The sequence below is a fragment of the Orcinus orca genome, chromosome 19 (genome assembly GCF_937001465.1).
Source record: "Orcinus orca chromosome 19, mOrcOrc1.1, whole genome shotgun sequence".
NCBI classification, from domain to species: Eukaryota; Metazoa; Chordata; class Mammalia; order Artiodactyla; family Delphinidae; genus Orcinus; species Orcinus orca.
In genome coordinates, this window is record NC_064577.1 from 46,670,410 (window position 1) to 46,696,235 (window position 25,826).

At 37.2% G+C, this 25,826-nt stretch overlaps 1 protein-coding gene across 1 annotated transcript in view; it reads right to left on the reverse strand.

The window, feature by feature from the left end:
- The window catches only part of LOC101271066 (leucine-rich repeat-containing protein 37A2), a 40,982-nt gene that overhangs the window by 8,908 nt on the left and 6,248 nt on the right, over positions 1 to 25,826 (reverse strand). Inside the window, exons 3-8 of the mRNA XM_049702353.1 lie at positions 20,982 to 21,053; positions 17,670 to 17,741; positions 16,959 to 17,039; positions 10,962 to 11,033; positions 10,347 to 10,421; positions 1,637 to 1,755 (exon numbers count right to left, since the gene is read on the reverse strand). Of these exons, the coding sequence (XP_049558310.1) occupies positions 1,637 to 1,755; positions 10,347 to 10,421; positions 10,962 to 11,033; positions 16,959 to 17,039; positions 17,670 to 17,741; positions 20,982 to 21,053 (491 nt within the window). The remainder of the gene's footprint in view (positions 1 to 1,636; positions 1,756 to 10,346; positions 10,422 to 10,961; positions 11,034 to 16,958; positions 17,040 to 17,669; positions 17,742 to 20,981; positions 21,054 to 25,826) is intronic.

The following is a 25,826-nucleotide window of genomic DNA, read 5'->3' on the forward strand; positions in this document are numbered from 1 at the left end:
CAGAGGAGTGTGAGGCTTCCCCTCTCCACCCCCTCAGTGTGCTTGTGTTCTTGCTGCTATCACAGATGACCACGACAGCAACCGCCGCTAACAGGTCGTCATCTGGACATGTCCTTCTCCACCCGCCCACCGAGTCCTTTGCTCAGTCCCTGCTTCCACATATCCCAGCGCCCATAACAGAAGGATCTATACAGAAAAGAACACTATGTCCGCCCTGGCTCTTTGCTAAAATTTGGGCGGGATCTGGGGTATAAGTTAAGAGATTTGCCAGATTATATGCCAATGTGGAATGTTCAACAAATCAATGGAATAATACTTGAGGTCTTCAACTGCAGAAGGGAACAAGCAACTTCTCTCAGCTGGCTACTTTGCTTTCATTTCATTTTACTTCTAATATTTCCAGCTTTACTTGGGGAACCGTCCAAAGCTTCTGACTGTGTGAAGGCAATGTGTACCATTGTGCAGGTGGGCTTCTCTTCCAAAAGGATTAAAAGTAGTTTTGGTGAGGGTCAGAGGAGGAGGGGAGGGTCATGAGAAAGGAGGAGAATGGGCTTGCAGAGAGCCCCAAACTGGAGACAGGAGATCGGGGCACGAGGGTCATAGCACTTAACACCTCTGATCTTGTTTTTTCTCACCTGTAAAAGGAGATTAAAAATGCCTTTTCTGCCCACATCTGGGGGAGAAGGGAGTAATAATAACTAGTAAAGTTGTCTGGGGGAGTTCCCTGGTGGTCTGGTGGTTAGGACCCGGCACTTTCCCTGCTGTGGCCCGGGTTCAATCCCTGGTTGGGGAACTAAGGTCCCACAAGCTGTGTGGCACGGCCAGAAAAAAAAAAACCGTGTTGAAAAATCAGCAATATTGTCTTTATATAAGTAGCAGAGTGTTATTTGTAGGATGTGCTCTAGATCACTGAAAGAGACTTGTATTCAAGCTACCTGGGCATGAAAGTACATTTTGGAAGTCATCAAGTTAGTGCCAATAAATCTAATATATAGAAAAATAGTTGAACCCCCCTGAGTGTTTTGTGGATAGAAAAGCTTGAGATTCAGAGCAAGCTCAGAGCTAGACAGTCTAAGAATAAACTAGCTCTCCCATCCATTAGAAGGGCTAGGTAGCAGCTTCTGGTTATGGAACCAGAAAATCCCAGGCTCCAAATAGGACATAAAACAGCATCACCTGTACTCTTTATAAAATTGCAGAAACACACAAAATAAACAAAAGTATATTTACTCCTCTCCTATGAGACAAAGAGTGCCTGAGACTTAATGTATATAAATCAGTTTACAAAATGTGATGTGCTATATGAATAAGTTCTCATTTGCAGAGAGCACAGCATAGGATATGTGGTCATTAATGTGAATTCCCTTCCCCCTTCCATTCCTTTCTCTCGTTCCTTTATGTATGCGGATCAGTTACATTACTAAGCTAACAATTTACCTGAGCTATTATTAGCTTAATAATGTAACCAAGAATCTGATTTTTAGCAAGGGGGTGGTCCTTAGAAACTTAGGGATCTGGAACTCTGAATGAATGAATTAAAATAATGCAATTACATCATTAATTTTAAAATTTATCATCCTTGATTAAAAATTAAAAAATTAAATTAAAAATTTATTATTCCACAATTGAGACTCACCACAGCGTGTCATGTCTGTCAGGCATTCACTGTCACAATGCAGCTTGACTGTCTTACAGACAACCTCAATAGTACCTTTAAATTGGCAGAGGCAGCAGGCCATACGGCTAGGTAAGATCCTATAAATGGAAACATTGGTAATTAAATTTGTGATAAAAGAGTTACTTGAGTAGGTAGAAGGGGGAGTCCAAGGCCACCACAGACCAGTGCAAAAAGGAGTTCTTGGGGCATATGGACTGGAGAACAGGATAGGGGCCGGTTGGCCAACTGCTGCTCTTGACTGTTGTAAATAAATATAGAGGAGGAGAGAGGTGCCCAACAGAAGGATTAGGATGGCAGTAGGTGTGGTATTCCTAGAAAAAAGGGAATAGGGATTAGAATTGGGTGACATTGATCTGTAATTTGATTCAGAAGTATCTCCTTCCAACCCCAAAGCCTCACTTTGGGTTGAGAGTACACAGGAAGAAGGCAGACTTCTAAGAAGAGTCTGAATAAGGCCGCACCTTCTGGAGTCCCTTTCTCAGGTCCTATTTGTCAGTAGTAATATATTAGAAATTATTCTCATAATAAAAAAGCATCATTTGGTTAAACAATAAGAGAGATCACATTGGCCAAATCTAGACAAAAGGAACATTCCAAAGAATAACATGATCATTATAATAAGGTAAAACATAGTTAATTTAAAAAAAAGCACATGAGCTCATAATGATACTCCAAATGAAAAGTGGGGGAGCTCTTCTTTATAGAATCATGTCAGCTAATAAATGCAAAAGGAATGATAGATTAGGAAAGTGTCATTTTGCAACTATCAATGTACTAATCGATTCAGACAAGGATTATCATTGATGCACAGCTGGGTGAAGAGTTGTTTGAAAGTAGGATCTCCACTGATCCCAAAGTATGGGACCTCATATTATTTATCAATTACCAAGGGGAAAATTAACTTCACAATGGAGAGATATGGAAGATACCACCTTAATCAAGGGATCAGACTTAGCACTGGGCCACCTGAAGTGATGAAGCATGAAGAATACATCCCCTATATAGTGTTCTTCCCCAAAACGTTTACTTTGAATCAAATGAGGAAACAGACAAATCCAGATTGTGGGGCAATTTACAAGACAACTGGCTTAGACTCTTCAAAAATGCCAATGTCATAAAAGACCAAAAAAAAAAATAGTAGGGAAATATTCTAGATTAAAGGAAAGAAAGACATGACATGCAATGCCTAATCTTTAATTGGACCCTGTATCAAAATAAAACAGACTTAAAGAATGTTATTGGCTACTGGCCAAGATGAAGTAACAAGGACCAATTTAACCTCCCACCTGAAACAATGAAAGCATCAGGCAGAACATATGAAACAACAGTTTTCAAGAAACTGGACCTCAGGCAATACAGTTCAGTGATCCCCAGGAGATGGAAAATGAATGAAGTGATACCTATAATAGCCCTAACTTACTTCTCTGAGAGAGTTTCCAGGTCATGGTACAGGGAAGAGAAGTCCAGGCCGAGACTGGTGGACTCCCTGACTGAGGAAATAGAGCTGAGGGTCTGGGAAAACCAAGGTAACTAGAGTTCACAAAGCAGAGTATGAGAGAGAAAAGAAGTACACAGACAAAGAACTCTGGAGATATGCAGAGGGATCTCTTGAGAATTCAACACAGTATTGGTCAGTACATTGGTGTGAGGAATTACTTGATGCCAGGAAAAGAACCACATGAAAGGATTAATAATAAGAATAACTGGATATCACACAAGGTTGTAGGAATAGTACCTGTTCTTACAAGTCAGACTGGAAAACCTCATGATACTCAGAAAAGACCTGTCTCAGTAGTTGCAAATAATGTGCGCCAGACTAAAGGCTACTTGGACTCCTACCCAACGAATCTTAACAGCTAGACGTAAAAGAATAAAATTGTTTTGAGTAACTTAATTTCACACAAAACAAAACCCAAGCCTTTTACAGGAATATAAATATATATAGCACACAATAAACTAAACTCACATCTGTTATCATATGAAAAATCGCCAAGCATGCAAAGAAGTAGGAAAATATGACCCATACTGAGGAGAAAAGGCAACCAATCAAAACTAACCCATAATCTACACAGATGTTAGAATTGGTAGAAAAGAACATTTAAAAAGGTATTACACATGGGGCTCTCCTGAGCCTGCGCATCCGGAGTCTGTGGTCCGCCACAAGAAAGTCCACAACAGTGAGCAGCCCGCGTACCACACACACACACACAAAAGTTATTATACATGAAAAAAAGTTATTATAACTGTATTTCAGTTGTTAAGAAACCCAGACACTGAACTGAAACACTGAAAGTGTTAAGTAGAGGCACGGAAAATGTAAAACAGACCCCAATTGAGCTTCTAGAGATTACAAACAAAGTCTAAATGAAAAAGACATTGAATGAGGTTAATGACAGATTAGACACTGCAGAAGAAAGGGTCAGTGAACATTAAGGCATAGTAATAGAAACTATTCAAAATGAAACAAAACGTGTAACAAAACAAAACAACAACACAAATGAATAGAGCATCAGCAAATTGTGCAACAACTTCAAGTGGTCTAATACATGTGTACTTAGAGTCCATGAAGGAGAGGAGAAATACAAACATTTGAAGAAATAATACCCAAAATTTTTCTACATTGGTAAACACTATAAACACACAAAGTGGGCTTCCCTGGTGGCGCAGTGGTTGAGAGTCTGCCTGCCGATGCAGGGGACATGGGTTCGCGCCCCGGTCCGGGAAGATCCCACATGCCGCAGAGCGGCTGGGCCCATGAGCCATGGCCGCTGGGTCTGCACGTCCGGAGCCTGTGCTCCGCAACGGGAGAGGCCGCAGCGGTGAGAGGCCCGCGTACCGCAAAAAAAAAAAAAAAAAAAACCACACAAAGTCAAGAAGATCAATGAACTTTAAGCATAAGAAACATGGACAAAACTACACCAAGGCACAAAAAATAATCAAATTGCTCAAAACCAACAATAAAGAGAAAAATTTAAAAGCAGCCAGAGGAAAAAACTATACACTACATACAGAGGAATAAAGATAAAAATGACAGCAGAATTCTTGTTGGAAACAATGTAAACAAGAACTCAGAGGAATAACATCTTTAAAGTAGTGAATTGAATTCTATCAAACTAGAATTCTATACCCACATCTGTCAAAACAAAAGCAAAATAAAGACTATCTCAGACATACAAAAGCTGAAAGAATTCATTACTAGTAGACTTTCACTATAAGAAATGTTAAAAGAAGTATTTTTAAGCAGAAGGAAAATGACACCAGATTGGAATATGGATCTACACAAAAGATTAAGAATATTGGAATTGGGACTTCCCTGGTGGTTCAGTGGTTAAGAATCTGCCTGCCAACGCAGGGGACATGGGTTCAATCCCTGGTCAGGGAAGATCCCACATGCTGCAGAACAACTAAGCCTGTACACCACAACTACTGAGCCTGCACTCTAGAGCCTGTGTGCCACAACTACTGACGCCCACGCACGTAGAGACTGTGCTCTGCAACAAGAGAAGCCATCCAATGAGAAGCTGGTGCACCACAACGAAGGGTAGCCCCTGCTCGCCGCAACTAGAGAAAGCCCAGGCAAAGCAAAAAAGACCCAACGCAGCAAAAAAATAACTTAAAAAAATACTTAAAAAAAATTTTTAAAGGATTTTAGTCAATCAATATATGTCTCTGACCACAATGGAATTAAATTAGAAATTAAAAATGCTGAAAAAGCTCCAAATATTTGGAAACTAAACACACTTCTGAGTAACTTTGTGGTCAAAGAAGAAATCAAAAGGGAAATCAAAAACTATTTTGAACTCACTGAAACTGAAAACATATTATGTCAACATGTGGGATATTGCTAATGCTGTACTCAGCTTCCTCAACTTCCGCCTTAAACTGGAAAAACGAGAGCAAATTAATCACAGAGTAAGAGAAGAAAGAACACAATAAAAATCAAAGTAGAAATAAATAAACTGCAAAATAGAAAAGTACTATAGATATTAAAAGGATAATAAGAGAATATTATAGAATACTTTATACCAATAAATTCAAGATGAAATGGACAAATTCCTTGAAAGACATGCACTACTAAAGTTTATTCAAGAGTAAAGATATTAAAGAAATTGGATGTGCAGTTTAAAACCTTCCAACAAAGAAAGCTTCAAGTCCAGGTGGCTTAACTGATAAATTCTACCGAACATTTAAGGAATAAAATAATGCCAATTCTACACAAACTCTACCAGAAAGTTGAAGAGAAGGGAATACTTCCCAACTTATTTATAAGGCCAACTTTCACTATACCAAGATTAGACAATGACATTACAAGAAAACTATAGACCAATATCTCTCATGAACTCAGAGGCAAAAATTCTTGACAAAATTTTAGCATATCAAATCCAATAATACATAAAAAGATGATACATCATGACCAAGTGGGGTTTATCTCAAGAATGAAAGGTTGCTTTAATATTTGAAAATCAACTTACCCAACTTAGTACACTAAAAAAGAAAAATCAGGACATCTCTGGTGGGGCAGTGGTTGAGAATCCACCTGCCGGTGCAGGGGACATGGGTTTGAACCCTGGTCTGGGAAGATCCCACATGCCATGGAGCAACTAAGCCTGTGCACCACAGCTACTGAGCCTGCGCTCTAGAGCCCGTGACCCACAACTACTGAGCCCATGTGCCACAACTAGTGAAGAGCCCGTGCTCTGCAACAAGGGAAGCCACCGCAATGAGAAGCCTGCATACTGCAACGAAGAGTAGTCCCTGCTCGCCACAACTAGAGAAAGCCTGCGTGCAGCAAAGAAGACCCAATGCAGCCAAAAATAAGTAAACAAATTAAGAAAAGAAAAGAAGGGAAAAATCACATAGTCATTGCAATAGATGCAGGAAAAGAATGAAAGAATCTAACATCCATTCCAGATTAAAGAAAAGAACAGCCCTCATTAGACTAGGAAAGGAAGGAGACTTCCTCAACTTGATAAATGACTTCTACAAAATACCTAACATCATATTTAATGGTGAAGGACAAAGTACTTTCTCTCTAGGATCAGGACAAAGGCAAGGATGTCTGCTCTCATTACTTCTATTTGATATTGCACTGAAGGTTCTAGCCAGTGCAATAGGGCAACAAAAAGAAAAGAGATATTCAGAATGGAAAGGAAGGAGTAAATCTATCTTTATTTCAGATAACATGATTATGTAGAAAACCTGATAGAATCTACAAAAATACTACTGGAACTAACAAATGAGTTTATCAAGTTTGCAGGGTACACGATCAACATAAAAAAAGATTAATTTATATCAACAAACAATCAGAGATCAAAGTTTTAAAATACTATGTATAATAGAATCAAACATATAAAATATTTAGAATAAATCTGACGAAAGATGTAAAAGACTTGCACACTGAAAACTGTAAAATGTTGCTGGGGGAAATTAAGGAAGACCTAAATAAATGGAGAGATATAATGTATTCCTGGATCAGAAGATTCAATATTGTTGAGACATCAATTCTCCCCAAATCGATTTATAGATCAAAATCCCAGTAGGCTTTTCTATAGAAATTGACAAGCTAATTCTAAAATTCATATGGAAATAAAATTTAGAATAACTAAAACAACTTTGAAAAAGAACAAAGTTGAAGAACTAACAGTAACTGATTTCAAGGCTTATGACCTTGACCTTGAGTTAGGCAAGATTTCTTAGATACAACACCAAAAGCATAATCCATAAAAGAATAAAATAGATAAATTAGACACCATCAAAATTAAGAATTTCTGCCCTGCAAAAGACACTCCTGAGAGAACGAAAAGATGAGTCACAGAATGGGAGAAAATACTTAGCAACTTACATATTGGATAAAGGACTAATTTCCAGAATATATAAAGAACTCTCAAAACTTGAGAAAAATATAGATAAAAGATTCAAAGATATACAGATGGAAAATAAGCATATGAAAAGATGTTTGACATGATTAATCATTAGGGATGCTACAGTGAGATACAACTACACACCTATTAAACTATGTAAAATTAAAAATACTGAGCATAGCAAATGTTGGCCACAACGTGAAGAAAATGCAGCTCTCATACACTGCTGGTAGAGATGTAAAATGATCAAACCACTATGGAAAATGGGTATTCTTTAAAAACTTAAACATGCACTTACCAATGATCCAACCACTCTACTTGCAGGTATTTACCCAAGAGAAATGGAAGTATACATCTATACAAAGACTTGTACACAAATATTCATAGCAACTTTATCTGTAATAGACAAAGACTGAAACAACCCAAATGTCCATCAATGGTGAATAGATAAATGGTGGTACATCCATATAATGGAATACTATTCGGCAATAAACAGAAATGGATTACTGATATATACAACAATATGGATGAAGATTAAAATAATCATGCTGAGTTAGAAGCCAGTTAGAAAAAAGTATGCCCTGTATGATTCCATTTCCATAAAATTCTAGAAAATGCAGACAGAAAGCAGATCAATGGTTGCATGGCAACTGGGAAGGGCAAAGAACCATGGGAAGGAAGAATTACAAAGAGACATTAAGAAACTTTCTGAGGTGATGGACATTTTGATTTTGGTGATGTCTTCATGGTGTGTATGTATGTGTGTGTGTGAACACAGATTATTGTATGCCAATTATACCTCAAAAAGCTGTTAAAAGAAATGATATTATATGAGAGCCAATTGGGGAAATTTGAATAGCAAATCTTTATTAAGTAATATTATTGTGTAGGAATTTAATTTATTTAGTACTGTGTGTTAACAGTATTGTCATTACATAGGGAAATACTTTTTAATATCCAGAGAGGAGGGCATCTAGCTGACAAGAGAGGGATCGCAATTGTGGCAGATTCTGTGGGAGGCTGAGGAAGATGAGGCTAGAGCAGTGACCAATGTGTGACGGCGTGGTGAAGACAGTCATTTGTCAGCTGACCTGACAAAGACGGTTGGAACAGACTGCTAAATGCAGGGCCCTTTCCGCATACTAATGTCATGCAATCCCCTCACCTAGCCTTGGCATAACAGAAGGTTTCTATTAGCTTCCCATATTGTAAGGGGGATGGCACAATTTAAGGTGCAGTAAGTTGTGTAATAAACTGTCGCAATAGGGTCCTACAGAAATAGTTTTTTAAACTGCAAAAAAAAAAAAATTAAACTTGACCCTTTCCTCACAACATATATGAAAATTAACACAAAATGAATCATAGACCTAAATGTAACTATACAACTTCTGGAAGAAAACATAGGAGAAAATCTTTGTCATTATGGGTTAGACAATGGGGTCTCAGAGAAAGATTTCTTAGATAAGACACAAAAAAGTACAAACCATCTAAGAAAAATTGCTAAGGGACTTCCCTGGTGGTTAAGACTCCGAGTTCCCAATGCAGGGGGCCTGGGTTTGATCCCTGGCCAGGGAACTAGATCCCACATGCATGCCGCAACTAAGAGTTCACATGCCACAACTAAGAAGCCCATGAGCCACAACTAAGGAGCCCATCTGCCGCAACTAAGACCCAGCACAAACAAATAAATTAAATAAATATGAAAAAAAAGAAAAATTGCTAAATTAGATTTCTTCAAAAACTTAACACTTCTAGTCTTCAGAGACACTTTAATATAATGAAGATAAGTCACAATCTGGGAGAAGATATTTACTAAACACATATTTGAGAGAAAGGACTTTTTCCATTGCTTTTTATATAAAGCACTCCTAAATCTCAATAACAATATCCAATTAAAAATGGATTTGAACAGACACTTCATTTTAAAATATATTTGCACATGAATAGACACTCAACATCATCAGCTATTACAGAAACGCAAAATGTGGCAAAAACCATGAGATGCAACTACACACCTACTAGAAAGGCTAAATTTTTTTTTTTTTAAATATAAGAATCAGGTGAAGATGTGGAGCAACTGGAACACTCATAGACTGCCAGTGGGGAAGCAAACTGGCACAGGCACTTTAGAAAACGGTCTAGCAGTTTCTTAAAAAGTTAAATATGCAGTTAGCATATGATGAAGCAATCCCACCCTTAGGGATTTTACCCCAAAGAAATGAAAACATATGCTCGCACAAAACATATGTTCAGACACACATGTGACTGTTTTCAGAGGCTTTGTTCATAATAGCCAAAAAACGAGAAAAAACTCAAATGTTCATCGAACGATGAATGCATAAACAAACTGTGTATCCACTCAACTAGAATACTGCTCAGCAATAAGAAGGAATGAACTACTGACAGGGCCAACAAAACAGATGAATCTCCAAAGAGACTGGCTCAGTGAAAGAAGCCAAAACCAAAAAGCTACATACCACATGCTTTCAGTTATAAGATATTCTGGAAAAGGCAACATTATACGGACAAAAATCAGATCGGTGGTTGCCAGGGGCTGGTAGAGAGAGAGGATGGATTGACTACAGAGGGACATGAGCGGTCTTTTGGGAGTGCAGACGTTTTCTTTACCTCAGATGTGGTGGTGGCTACAGAACTATACGTTTGTCAAAACACATCACACTGTATATTTAAAAACAGCGAATTTGGTTAAATGAAAATTATACATAAATAAACCTGACTTAAGAAAATAATAAAACAAACCTAAAAAAACAACTGAGTGAAAATAAATGTAAGAAAAATCGACTTACAGTTTTTCCAATTCAAGGGTCATCATGAGGATGCTTTCAACTGTTGTAAGTGACACTTGTGTTGTTCCCATGTCTCTGAAGGAGAAGCCCAAACATGCATGATAGAAAACCCAAAGACAAAAGTTCTAAACGTAAAAAGATACTTAACATGTGATTACTTCAATGCTGGCTTCTTACTTGCCATGGATGATAATCCAAAACAGCTCTTATTGAAGAAATTTAAATTTGCGTCATCAAATTAATGACCTTGGTGCTGAACAGTACAATCATTTTCTATTATCCTAACTTCTCATTTTCAATTGCATCTACCTCTTTTGATCACTCTTTAAAAAAAATAATGTACCCCTTATTCCTTTTTTCTTTCTGGGATAAATAATATTCCTATATACATCTACATGTTCCATATCTATATGTGTTCTTCAACACTGTTTTCATACTCTGGGGGCTGTCTTATCCATACATATTCTTTCTTAATCCTTTTCTTTGCCAATAACTCTTATTTTCAATAACCCAGTTAAAATCTAAATTATGACTTTTTAGCCAAAGTACTCAATCTTTGACGAAAGTAAAAAGGAGAAATTATCTCATGAGCCATGAAACTGTTACAATACTTACAAATACTTTAATGCTGGCAATTTAAAAAGATGAGAATCTTCAACTGTTGTCAAAGGATTACGATTGAGAATTCTGAAAAATGGAATGGAATTAAAATTATCTGCATTTTCAATTACTTCCATGAAAGCTTATATTCATTTTTTTTTTGGTATGGAACTGGAAGGTTAAAAAAAAAATCATTTTCTGTCTTTACCTATAAATCACCCTTAGAATCTGTAAAACACTCTTTCACTGGGAACTGCCCAGGTCTCTAGATGATAAAGTGGAGAAGAGAAACAAGCAAAGAAACAATAAGATAGACAAAAAGTGGCTAGCAAAGAAAAAATATGCCAAAGGACTCTCCAGGTTAAAAACCCTTGAAGTGGGCTTCCCTGGTGGCGCAGTGGTTGAGAGTCCGCCTGCCGATGCAGGGGACACGGGTTCATGCCCCGGTCCGGGAAGATCCCACGTGCCGCGGAGCGGCTGCGCCCGTGAGCCATGGCCACTGAGCCTGCACGTCTGGAGCCTGTGCTCCGCAACGGGAGAGGCCACAACAGTGAGAGGCCCGCGTACCGCAAAAAAAAAAAAAAAAAAAAAAAAAACCCTTGAAGTGACTATGCTGGTAGGAAGCCCTTGCTCTGTAAAAAAGTACTATTTCTAGTGTCTTCCATAATTCAAGGTGTTTTTCTTTCATCTCTACAAATTTTTTAAAATTTCATGATTTAAACTACCCAGCTAAAGACAAAAATAGGGCTAATTCCTTGGTTCTGGAGCCAAAGAAGAAAAGATAAATCCAAGAGGAACTGGTGAAAGCCATACTCCCATCACATAGTCCCGTGTGTATTCTTGTATCATAGCCTTTGTTACTGTGTATGCAATCAACTGTTTACTTGTCACTCTCCTAGATTGTCAGCAACTTGAGAGCCGAGGCCACACTTTATTGTCATTATTATTCTTGTGACTGACATAGTGCCTAATATTTACTAGGTATTTAATAAATGTTTGCTGAATAAATAAATAACATTTTGTTTATATATCAATAAAATAAACAAATTAATTTTGGGGAACAAAATTTTATTCCAAAATCCTGGAATAGATTTTCTTCTTAGTTTTTTCTTTCTTTCTTTCTTTTTTTTCTTAGTTCTTTAAAACAAATAAGGGGGGGAAAAAACCCAAAAGAAGCAGGAAGAAAGAAAAGAATATCTGACTTTAGGTTAACTCTACTCAAGAATTATTAGCGTATTTTTGCAGAATATTATAAAGATAATTATCAAAACTAATATCTTTTGGGTTGCCAGGCATCTGTGATCAGCATTTAACATTTAATCCTCACAGTAACCTTATGTGATATATATATTACACCATTGTACAAATGAGGAAACTGAGGCACAGAGAAGTTACATAACTTGTCGTAAGTCATCAAGCTAGTAAGAAGCCGAGCTAGAATTTGAACTTAGTTCTGACTCCAAAGGCTGTGTTTAACCTGAATGAAAAGAAAAGGGGGGTGTGTGTGTGTGTGTTAAAACATCTGTTACTTTAACCTTAATTTGCAGAGCACTAAATATAGAAATACCTTTTCAAACTTCATCTACCCATCTGGGAAAGCCTCTATGAGAATTATATTTTCTCTTTTTATTTATTTATTTATTTCTCTTTTTATTTATTTTTTCCTTAATCATCTCTCATGATAAATATTTAATTAGCATACGGACATTGAGACTTTATAGATTTTTTTTAAAAAATCTATATTGCAGGAAAATCAGTAAAAATGTTGGAGGAAGGACATCTGAAAATTCATCCCTCCATAGAAGCAAAAATAACAACAACAACAAAACTGGCAAAAATGGTCAGAATCAACTTCTGAACTCTGGAAATTTAACCAACATGCTGGCAGCCAATTGGGGAGCAATTTATTCAAGGAAAACAAATTAATTTCTGTAAGAAAAATGAGATCTGTGTTGCTTTAACTTGTCCTTGAACTTTGCTCTCCATGCCAGTGGTAGCCTTGAGAAACAGCCCACATCCCTGGTACCAGAAGGAGCAGCATGGACTGGGAGGTCCTTCAAAGCCTCATTCCCAAAGAACTGTCATTGTTTTACATGTCTGGTGGTCCCCTGGGAGACCTCACTTGAAAGGCTTGCCTTTGACCTGACTGAGAGCTGTCTAGTGAGAAAAGCCTCTCCTCAGGTGGCATTTCTGGAAAACATTTTCAAGCAAATATTTTAACATGGCGGTTGCATGAGGCAATGGATAAGAGTTGGGGGCAAAAAACAGCCCAACCGAAAAGCTTAAAAAGAAAAGCTGAGGAATGAGATGTCCACAGAGACTTTGAAATGTTCCAACGTATTCCTGGGAAACTGGAAGACCACAAGACATATTCCTGGGAATCTAGGAAAATAACTGTTAGCATTAATAAATGAGTTCAGCAAGGTTGTAGGATATAAGATCAATATTATTTCTACACACCAGCAATGAGTAATCCAAAAATAAAATTAAGAAAACAATTCCACGTGTAACAGCATCAAAACAAATATAATACTTATGGAAAAATTTACCCGAGTGCAAGATTCACACTGAAAAGTACAAAGCTGTTGAAAGAAATTGAAGAAGATCTAAATAAATATAAAGATATGCTGGATTCATGGACTGGAAGATAATCTTTTTAAAATTTCACTACTTCCCAAATCGACCTATGGTTCCATTGCAATTCCTATCAAAATCCCAGCTGACTTCTTTCCAGAAATTGCCAAGCTAATTCTAAAATTCATATAGCAATTTAAGGAAACAGAATAAACCAAAACAATGTTGGTAAAGTACACAGTAGGAGGACTCACACATCCTGGTTTCAAAACTCAGTTCAAAGCTACTGCAATCACAGTGTGGTACTGGAATAAGAACAGACATGTAAATCAATGGAACAGAACTGACAGTATAGAAATAAACCATCATATTTATGGTCTATTGATTTTCAACAAGGGTGCCAAAACAATTCAATGTGGAAAGAACAGTCTTTTCAAATGATGCTGGGACAACTGTACATCCACACACAAAATAATGAAGCTGGACTCCTACACTTCACACAGTACATGAAAATTAACTCCAAATGGATCAAATATCCAAATGTAAGAGCTAAGGCTATAAAACTCTTAGAAGAAAACACAGGAGTAAATCTTTATGACCTTGCATTAGACGACAGTTTCTTAGATATGACACCAGAAGCACAAACAACCAAAGGAATAATAGATGAATTGGATTTTATAAAAATTAAAAAGTTTGTGCTTCCAAGGACACTATCAAGAAAGTGAGAAAACATACAGAATGGGAGAAAATACTACAGGTGGGAAGAATAAGATGCAGTTGGGAGAAGAAAAGTATAGTAGTTGCTAGGTGTGACAATCTCAAAATTTTGAAGTATTACAAATAAAACAGCCACCATGAATCACCCCAAAGGGCAGACCCAAGTTATTTTTGTTTTTAGCGTTTATGCCTTTGTAAATCTGAGAAGCAGCCAGGATTCTAGTACATAGCAAAAAGCGATGACAACACCCTGAAGTGTGTAAGAATTTTTAAATTCTTAATAAAAGAATTTTTAAAAATAAAAGAATTTTTAAAAATAAGCCATCAGTCTGCACCTGCATAGGTGAATGAAGGAGAAACACTTTAAAGTCAGAAAAAAAAAGTATACTTAACATTTAGGATTATCAACCACTGCTGGTTTTCCATAATATATTTCATTCCTGATTTTATCTGAAAGAGATATGATTACTACCACCATTCAAAGAGTGATATTTTATTAATGAATAAGCTCTTGGCTCATCTGTGAGGTAGATTTCGGATTTAAAATAGACTACCACACGGCTAACTACTTCACCTTATGCTTGTCAATAACATCGAGGCTTCATTCAAGAAACCTACTGTCTTACAATTACCTGAAACCCAGTGATGAATCAAGGTTTTGTGGGGCCTGAACCTCATCTACTTTGGGAAATCATATCTAATAAAAACATGCAAAGTTATGAATACAAAAATCGCTAGGACCCCTCTGAAGACCTTGCAAGGGAGCTATGCAAGTGAGGAGCCCTGAAACCTAAGCTTCATTGAATTCATAAATCCACCTCAGCTGGGGCCCTTTTCCAAACTTATTTAATGCAGGCAACTTATAAACACCCCAGTAATATGTCATTATAGGGTAGTAAAATGACCTAACTCGAGGGTGGCATCTTCCCTTGGTGGCTTGCCTTTGGAAAGAGATGCAATAAAGTTTATATCTCATCATGGCAAATGTTTCCTGAAGCAAATTAGCTTTTTCTATTAGAAAGACTTAGCCCCAAACAAAGACTTACTACACTGTGACAATCTTTTGAGAGTAACTGTGAACGAGTTTCAGGAGTACAGTACTAATTTATTTCCAACACCAGATAGTTCTGATTCTTTCACTACCTTTTTCTGTCATTTAAGAGGAACACAAATTCAAAAGGAACAAGTTGGTGCCTCTTCCATTACAAATTTTTTCTAACTTACCACCCATTTTCTACTTCATCACTCCCCTCCCTCACCTTGTTACCCTGCTGCATAGATGCTAGAAGACCACAAGAGCCATATATGGCTCTCATATATGTTTTCCCATCAACATCCATCTTTCTCCTTCCAGTATGAAAGCTTCTTGGGGACAAAGTCCCTGCCCTGTGCATCTTTGTATCCCCAGCAGTTAGTACAGTGCTGACACACAGTGGGCATGGCACTCAGTGAATGTTTTTGAATGAATTCATTAATTTTTAAACAGTGATTGATTGATTGATTGATTTCCACAATGTATTTTCCTGGGTTGCCTACATAACTGTAGTGAAACTCAGATTCTTATAAGGAACTCTTGGTGTTATAGGATGTTTAGGAAAGGTGGTGAGTTTAAGAGGTTGTATTGACGCTACTAAAACCTCCTGGTAAAGGCGTGTCATGAGCCTGCTCTCCGTTGTGCTGGCAAAAGAAAACCTGACCCTGATGCTCTCTCCCCAAGGCAGGCATCAGCAAACTAACAAGGGAAAGGAAGGAGGCCGCTAAAGATACGCATCTGCAGGAATTGCTAATCCAGCTCCAGACACAGCCTCAACACCTTCATTAACCCAAGTGTGTGAACTGTGTGAAACGGGATTTCTGAACCACAAGACAGGGAAGAGAGTCTTTTCCAAAGCCAGGTGTAGAAGAGCTCTTTACCTTGAGTCTAAAATCGCCTTCGGGCCACTGAACGTACCCACTATCATTTCCTGTGTCATGAGAAATCACAGCATTTTTGAGCTGAAAGGGTGTAAAACCCACACTTCTTATTGAAGAGTAGTCAGCAAAGGAAGTATATTGAATTAGGCTACAGCAGTGTATTTTCCTTATATTTTTCACACTACAGCTGAACACAACGTCTTTTTCCATACCGCAAAGGTTCCTATTGGCAACAGATATTTCACTTCAGAGATATATGCTTTTTGAAAAATAATGTTCTGGGTGGCTGGGGAGAGCCCTGTGGTGTGTGTTCAGGAATTCTTTCTGCTTTACCATTTAAAAGAGCTAATAATGGTTGGGGAAGCACCCACACCTTTTGCTCCCTGAAGAATTGGGTGCTAAACTTAGTTCTTTGCAGCTCTGGGTTGCATACATTTTAAGCAGTTAGGAACTTTGCTCATGAGCAGGAATCAAAGTTAAATTCAAAAGCGGAACTTCATGGACCACTCGCATAGTGGAGAGGCATCAGTGGGTTTCCATGACAACGCTAATCTGAGCGTTTTTGCTTGGTGCCTTTTATTGCTCGTGCCAAAGATCAGTACTATGGAAAGCATAGCGTTTCATATATATGAGTTAAACAAGTCTCTTGGCCTCTTTGTACCTTAGTTTCCTCATTTGAAAAGAAAATAAATGGCTCTCAAGACATCCTTTCCAGAATTCAAACTGGGCTTACACCCAGCTAACCAATAACTTCACGGTGTTTTTACACACAGTTTTTTACATGTATTCATCTTCTATTTCACTTACAACGTGTGTAAAAAGCGCATTCCATGCCAGGCCTGAAACGTTCCAAAGCTCAGTTCTGTGAGTAAATTGCAACCAAGATTTCTACAAAAAAAGACACATGCAAAAGAAGAAGAAAAACATATATTCTTTCAGAACAGTTATCGTTTGGCAATAATTCTAATTTATATATGATGAAACATAACATCACTACTCCCTCCATACACTAATGAAATCTCACTGTGGAAGATATTATGATTTATACTTACATGATTTTATATGTGGTGCATTAGATACAAAATAGTAAATGCTCATTAAATACTTGTGTTAAGTGATCTTTATTTCTCTAGAAAGGCAGCACTATTGACATTTTGGGCTGGATAATTCTTTGCTGTGGGAGGCTCTCCTGTACACTGTTGGATGTTTAGTAGCATCTGTGGCCTCTGTCCACTAGATGCCAGGAGCATATACAGTTCTGACAAGCAAAAATATCTCCAGACACTACCAAGTGTCACCTGCGTGCAAAATCACCCTGGTTGAGAACCAATGCTCTACAATGATTCACTCTGATCTGTGTAATAACTCTCACACTAATCTTTGCTAGAGACAAAAAGGATTTGCTACAAAATTTTAGTAGGAATTTTAATCATATTTCAAAATGAGTAACAAATGAATTTTATAAAAATTAAGCTTTATAAAAATTCCAAATATAATGAAGTTATAGTTGTAACTTACATAAACTGCAAAAAAGGTAGTGGTTCAAATGTACGTCTTTCGATAGACTGTATTTTATTGCAGGATAAATCTCTAGGAAAAGTAAAAGGAGAATATTGCCTCAATTAGCTGTTAGATATCTAATTAGTAGGAATAACTAGTAGAGGTTAGAATGATAATAATAAATAAGAAGCTTTGGTCTAAACTCCAAACCTTAGGAATTATTATTTGAACCTTCCAGAGCCCCTAACCCTGCCTTCACCTCTCTTAAGAGTCTCACCTTGAGGATCTTCATAAATTAAATATACAACTATAGATCTTGATAGATTTTGGAGGTAATCTTTCCTGAGAGCAGAAGCATTGATTAGATTCCACCTTTTGTGGTCTTAGCAAATTCTAGATTATGAGCTCAAAGTTTTTATCTCTATATATCATTATAATTTCTAATATTCAAAGGAATATTCTTATATTTACACACTTCCCAGTATAGTTCTGTTTTTCTAGGCCAATTCATTACCAGAAGAAATAAAAGATACCCTTTCACACAACTTGAAAGGAAGTTACTCCTCTCAATTAATATGTAACTTTAATTCAGTATTACACTTTCTATCATATTGACTTTTATTCGAAAATACCTAGTCTTGACTATAGCTGACTATGTTATTTCCATTGATTCCAGCTTAGTCTCTCATTTCACCTGGATGGGTATAACTGTCTTCTGACTGGTGTTTCCATCCCTTTGCTATCCGTTTCTAAGCCATCCTCCACGCGATCCCCAGATTAACTCTCCGGAAGTTGTTCTCAAATACCAGCATCACTTGTGAATTTATTGAAGATACAAATATTCAGCCCTACTGGGGACCTCTTGAATCAGTAACTATGGGGGTGGAGCTTGTGTTTTCACAAGCCCTCCCAGTGGTTGGTTCTGTTGCAGGCTCAAGCTTGTCCTAAAGCCCTGCTGTGGTAACATGGTAGCTTGGCGTGTTATCCTTGGCTTGGCCTCCAAAGCCCTAGATGATCTGGCTGTCATCTCCTACTCTTCCCACTTGTACTCTACAGGTACTCAGAGTATTTTTCCTGTGTTCTGCCTTTCTCCCACTTTCCTTTTGCAAGCTTATTCTTCCCAAGATGTCTGTCATTGATACCCAATGGCCCTTCGAGGTCCCATTTAAACAGCATTGCTCTAGTAACATCTTCCCTGATGCAATTTGAAGTCTTCTTTCCCTCTTTTGTGCTCCAATACCAATTTATAACTCTCATTGCCCATATTCATTTCTTTCTTTAAATATAGCTATTTTTGCAACCCATTTCCTCTGAGCATAAACTCCTTCAAAGTATGGACTAGATCCTGCTTAAGTGCATCGTCTATCATGTTTAAAGCCAACGCGTGGACATAAAGCAAAGTCAAATATTTATAAAATCAAAATATAGCTGGGGAGTGGATAGAAGGAGGAAATGACTGTTTTAAAAGCAATGTGATTTTATTACTTCATGGTGCCTCCACAGCACTTTGTCATTATGGTTTGACCTTGTATGTTTATTTTCCCTGTGAGATCATGAGTTGCTAAAAGGAAACCTGTCTTACCCATCGTCGTGTTTACAACACTAGGCATAGTGCTTATTAGCATATGCTTTTTTTGCTTTTTTATTGATTGGCTTTTTTTTTTTTAAGAATGAGAATACTTATGCTAACGTGAAATAATCAGATTATAAAGTATTTCATAGTAGAAGTAATGAAGGGCCTAGTCCATTGAGCACTTACCTTATTTGTTTTTCTCCAAACTGTGTTTGTAAGATTTGGAGCCCAGATGGCAGAGAAGAGATTAATATAAAGGTGATTGCCCCTTAAGGCTTGGAAGGTTTGATAATTAAAAGAACTATTTTTAGGGTCATGTGAGTCTCTTTATACCCACTTCCCTTGAGCCTTTTATATTTGCAAGAAGAATCTATTTGCTAAAGAGGATCATTAATTGGCTTAATAAGGATTAATGACATACACAGCTTTGGAGGCCATGGACAAAGGGCAAGAACTGAGCTTTTATAGCAAAAAACAGTTAGCTCCTTATCCCTAAATAAAAAGAAATACTAGGCAAGCATTTCCTCTTTGATAAAGAAGCTGGAGAGGGAATTCCCTGGCCGTCCAGGGGTTAGGGGTCGGCGCTTCCACTGCTGGGGACCTGGGTTCAATCCCTGGTCTGGGAACTAAGATCCCACAAGTCCTGTGGTATGGCCCCAAAACCAAAACAAACAAACAAAAAACAAGAAAAAAAAAGGCTGGGGAGATTTTTGTTAGGGGCATTATTGATATGCTTATTTAGTGTAAACATTTCTAAATATACCATTTAACCGTCATCTTAAACATTCTTAATATTGGTATCACAATTCCTGCATTGAAATCCTCAACAACAGCTTGTTCTTTTGGTAACTTAATGTGTTCTTAACAATACTGATTTTTTTTTAAGATTTTTTTTTTGATGTGGACCATTTTTAAGGTCTTTATTGAATGTGTTACAATATTGCTTCTTTTTTTTACGTTTTGGTTTTGTGGCCATGAGGCATGTGGGATCTTAGCTCCCTGATCAGGGATCGAACCCGCACCCCCTGCATTGGAAGGCAAAGTCTTAACCACTAGACCACCAGGGAAGTCCCTTGACAATACTGTTTACATAATTCATCTGCTTAAATATTTAATATTTAAATGTTAATTCAATTTAGATTAAATTATCAAAGTTATGAGTTAATGGCATTCATATTAAAGTAAGGGGTCTGTATTTTCTTGTCCTGTAGGTGACAATTTGAGGTTCACTTTAATTCCTCTCATTTCACTAAACCAACATTTTCAACCTTTGCTGTACAGGCCAGATAAGTCAATAGTTTAGGCTTTGCAGGCCACATACAGTGTGTGTCACTTATTTTTCTTCATTTCTTTTTTTTCTCATTTACAGCCCTTTAAAAATCACTTTTAACTTATGGGCTGTATAAAAACGGACTGTGGGCCACATTTGATCCATAGGTCATAAACAAAATATAAATACAGATGGAGAGTATATGAACACTTATATAACAAGGTTCATATGGGAGTCTATAATTGCTCAGACCTCATTACCTCTTTTCCTCTACAACTAAAGGGTATTTTTCTATCTATACCTTGCCTATATAATTAAAAACTTAAAAATGAATAGGAGATATTTAGGGCTAGTGATGGGCTGGGGCCCTACACAGACTTACAGAGCTATAGAAGTTTATTGCTAGAAGAAATTGAAGAGATTATCTAACTTGAACCCCTTAATTACTTTATAGATAAGAACTCATAAATAAATATGATTAACTTACAAATATCGGAGGGATAGCAAGTCTTCAAATGAGTCCTTATGCAATTCAATCAAATCATTTTCACTGAGATTTCTGAAAAATGAAAAGGTTATTTCTGGATCAAAATGCAAAATAACTACAACTATATACTACATAGGACTAACTCCAATATGTGGAGGAAAGCTGGGTAATGGTGCCTCCTAAACAACCTAATTCTTATTTAATTTAGGGATGGTGATTTCTGCTCTGTTTCCATTTATACCTTCTTTTCACGTCCTCCTTTGTGTCCATCTCTCTCCACCACGCATGTGTGCATGCGCGCACACACACACACCACCCACTCTTCCCACCGAATCATATAGTTAATGTCTACTCTCTAGATCACAAAGTCTCTGTTAGAACCCAGCTCTGGGTGGCACCAACGTTGCAGAGCTGCCCTTCCCTCCTCTCTTTCCCCAAACCTTATTGGGAAGCCCCACCCAGAACTGTATCAGGGCAAATGAAGCCATCTGAATTTTTCCCCCATTAAAATTTTTTTGAAAACTAATATGTGCATAAAATATACATAACTTCAATAATTCAATTGAACAACTGTTTAATAATTACAAAACAGATCCCCACGTAACACCATTCATATCAAGAAAGAATCCTGCCAGCATCCCAGAAGCCCCCCGTGTGCCCTTTTCCAATCACAGCCCTCTCTGTGACTTCCTAGAGGTAACCACTATCCTGACTTTAATAATAATTTCCTTGCTTTTTAAATGTAGTTTTGCCTTTTCAGCCATAAACAACACAGTTTAGTCTTGCTTGTTCTTGAACTTTATATAAGTGGAATCATATTATATGTATTATTTGCCACATTGCTTCTTTCATTCAACATTATTTTGTAAAATTATTTTATGTTTGCCTGTAGTATGTAGTGTTGCATGTCCAACTCCATGAGGCTTCTGAGTATTTGAAAGTGGCTAATGTGACTAAGGAGTTGAATTTTTAATTTAATTAACTTTAATTATTCTAAAATTAAAAAAAACTGATACTCAATGTAATTATTGGAAAATGTTTATTTTAGCAACAATTTGCATATGTGATATTACTTTTTCGACTGTAAATTTTATGAAATATAAACACCGATCAAGTATTTGTAGTAAAATTTAGAAACCAAATTGTGATTTCAAAGAGTTAGTATGGGAAAGAAATGTAGATTCTCTCATTAACTTTTTTTTTTTTTAACATCTTTATTGGAGTATAATTGCTTTACAATGGTGTGTTAATTTCTGCTTTATAACAAAGTGAATCAGTTATACATATACATATGTTCCCATATGTCTTCCCTCTTGCGTCTCCCTCCCTCCCACCCTCCCTATCCCACCCCTCCAGGCTGTCACAAAGCACCCAGCCAATATCCCTGTGCCATGCGGCTGCTTCCCACTAGCTATCTACCTTACTACATTTGTTAGTGTGTATATGTCCATGACTCTCTCTCTCATTAACTTTTATATTGAGACATGTAGATATGATATTACTTTGGATATTTTTAAGTACTTAGTATGAAAACAACGTAGAATATATTATTAATAATGTATAAAATGAGTACATGTTAAAATGATAATATTTTGGATATAAGGGTTAAGTAAAAGAAATTAACATATATTTCATCTGTTTCATTTTACTTTTATTTTTAAGTGGCTATCAGAAAACTTAAGATTACTTATGTGGCTTGCATTGTTTCTGATGAAGTGTATGACTTCTAAGTATGATTATACCACACTGTATTCATTCAACTGTTGGTGTAGACTGAGATTTTTCTAGTTTTTATTTATTAAAAACAGTACTGCTTTGAACATTCTTGTATTTGTATCCTGATACATATTTGTCTGAGTTTGTCTAGGATGTATTAGGGATACAAAATTGTTTCCTAAGAAGTTGTGCTATTTCAAGCTGGCAGGTTGAAACATGTCAGGTCTCCACCCCTTCAACTTCCACCAAAATCGCTAAGAATGATACAAAAGATATAAAATTCACAACCTTAGTTCAATGTGTGGGAGCAGCTGCACAAATGCCCCCCTACCAGAAATGTCCCGGAGCTACCTACAGGGTGATCAGTTGGAATAGTGTGGTAGGAGCAGCCTACAGCACACATCAACCCCACATCTTCCCTCCTTGGTCCAGGCAGCAAAAGGTGTCTTCCTCTAGGCAGGAGCAATTGGTGTTATAAAGGGGACAAGGTCCCAGAACCCTGGAAGAAAGGTATGCACTCCCTGACTAGCCACCAGAAGGCACCTTCCACCTCTGTCTTATTCTCAGGGGAACCCATTGGGAGTAATAAGCCCCAACAGCTCATTTCACTTCTCCCCTAAAGCTGGGAAACAAACGCAGTAGAATCTCAACTACAAAGATGAATTACACTCAGGAATGACCAAACAATGTGACAAAGCCAACTCCGTTAAGGACAGAAAACAAAAACAAACATAAGAGCTTATAGCCAATGAATCAGAGTTAACAAAGCACAAGAGAACCTTAGGACAGCACAATTATTACACTCAGACAGATGTAAGCAGATAGTGCATCCATTAATCAACTCAGGAATATACGAATGAAAAGTGTTAGCAATAATAAAAAAAGAACTCAGTATATGAGCAGCAGAAATGACAGTTAAAGAATAAATTAGGACACTGAAAGATCCAGCCAATGACTTCTCAAGAATGCAGAACGATGGGAGCAGGAAGGATTCACAGTCAGGCCTGACCCCTGGGTCTGCCCGAGGAATGTTAAGCACTTTGCTTCCCCTGGTCTCACAATAAAGGCTAGGAACATGCTGTGGGGAGGTGGGAGGGCGGGAGGTTTGCACCAGTTTCTTATATCTGATAAGCAGGAAGGCATATAGCCTGTATCCCAAGAGTGGAGTGAGGGAGTGGTAGAGAGAGCCAGTACGGAAGAAACTCTATAAGATGTCAAAGGTAGGTTTCTCTTGCCTGGAAGAATTCCCTTCCTTGCAGGTGATATTAACAGTGGTACATCCTTCAGGAGCCTTGGGGATCTGAGCACAGGTTATGTTGCCTTGTGAAACTATCTCCACTGAATTCTGCATTTAAAACGTTCTGCTTTTCACTCACAGTGTCTCTTGGTCACATATTTATATTAATTCCATCTCATAGCTTAATTTCAGCTCTTAAATTAATTCTTTACTCATAGCTTATGAGAATTAAAATATTACTACCTGGAAACTCTGCAACTCAGTTATTAAGGTGGTTCATATTATAGAGAATATAGTCACACACATTTTTAAAAGATCACTAAAACAAAAACACAAAAGACTTCAATTCCCACAAAGAACTCTTGGAGACCTGAGCATGATTCAAAGACCCTGACCTCAATTTGAAATTCACCATTTTAGGAGGAATCGCAGTGATTGTCAGAATATATGTTAGGGGGAATGGTCAACAGATGGTGTTAAGATTGATTGTTTTCTCACCTCTAAGTAGTGGTTTCATATTTCCATGGAAATGATTCAAAAAGAAAAAAACCAAATCAATATGTCCAACGACATGTATGGTAACCCTTTTCATACCATCAAAGGTAGGAAAAAACTCTACCTCCCCATATCGCGTAACAAAACTGTATGCATATACCATAAATGATATACAAACATCACAGGAAATGATGGTGTATGAAGAAAGCCTACACAAAAGTGGAGCTCATATATACTAATTATAATTTTGAACGTTGACAAGGATTCAGTAAGTACAGCAAAGAGATGGGGCTGGTCCTCAACTCTCTCTGGCACTGTCTTCTCTGATTGGCTGATGCCCATATCAGACTGGTTAGAGTTTGAATATCATGGTTGGACAGGGGCTAACCAAACAGTATGTATTTCAGATTAATTGGGTTTCTTTCTGTGAAGATGTTTACATGACAGGACAGTAGAAATTTTAAAACTAACAATGGTAAATTCAGCCTGGAAGTAAAGTTTAGACTGAGAATGAGTCAGTCACCAAAAAATTACCCAAAAAGGGGCTTCAAATAAGCAATAACTGAATAACTGAAACAAAATACATTAATCTGTAGAACTTCAAATATTCATCTTGACTGAAGAAAAAATTTTAAAACTATGGGGAATCAGAGTTAAAGCCAGATCTAAAACTTTCTCACACCAGGAAAATATCAAAACTAGGCATGAAGTAACATTTAAGAAAGACCAGGGTTCAGGTCTAAGGCAATCTTCTGAACTTCACATTCATTCTTGATTCTGTAATACTGACAATTACCCTTCTCTCCACCTCTGAAACTTCTAGGAAATTGAGAGGGCTCAGGGTTGGTTGGTTTGATTGATTTAACTATATATATAATGCAAACAATCGGCCTTTCTGGAACTGATTTACTCTCCTTCCCCTGCTTTCTTTCTCTCCAAAGTACTTAGCAATGCTTGAAATTATATCTATCTATTTATTATACTTATATACTTATTTCTATTTATTTGTAAACCCCCTGAGAACTGGGATACTTGGGCTGTTTCATTCTTGGGCCTGAAACCCTAGCATGTAAAACAGTTCGTGGCATATAGTACATACTCGAAAAATATTTATTGAGTGAATTCAGAAAGTGACAAATTATCAACTATCAGATACTTTTATTTAAAACAAATTATCCATTTATCATCACTCATGAGGATAATTACAGGAAAAGAAATGTCTTTTTTCTCCCCTACATTTGTGACTCAATCTTTTGAGGCAAGAATCCTTTGAGAATTTCATAAATGCAATGGTGCTTTCCCCTAAAAAACTGCACTTTCTTGAACACACGCAAAAGTGTGCATGCAATTTCAACTTGTGGATCATCCTTTTAGGGCAGAGGTCTGTGAATCGAGAG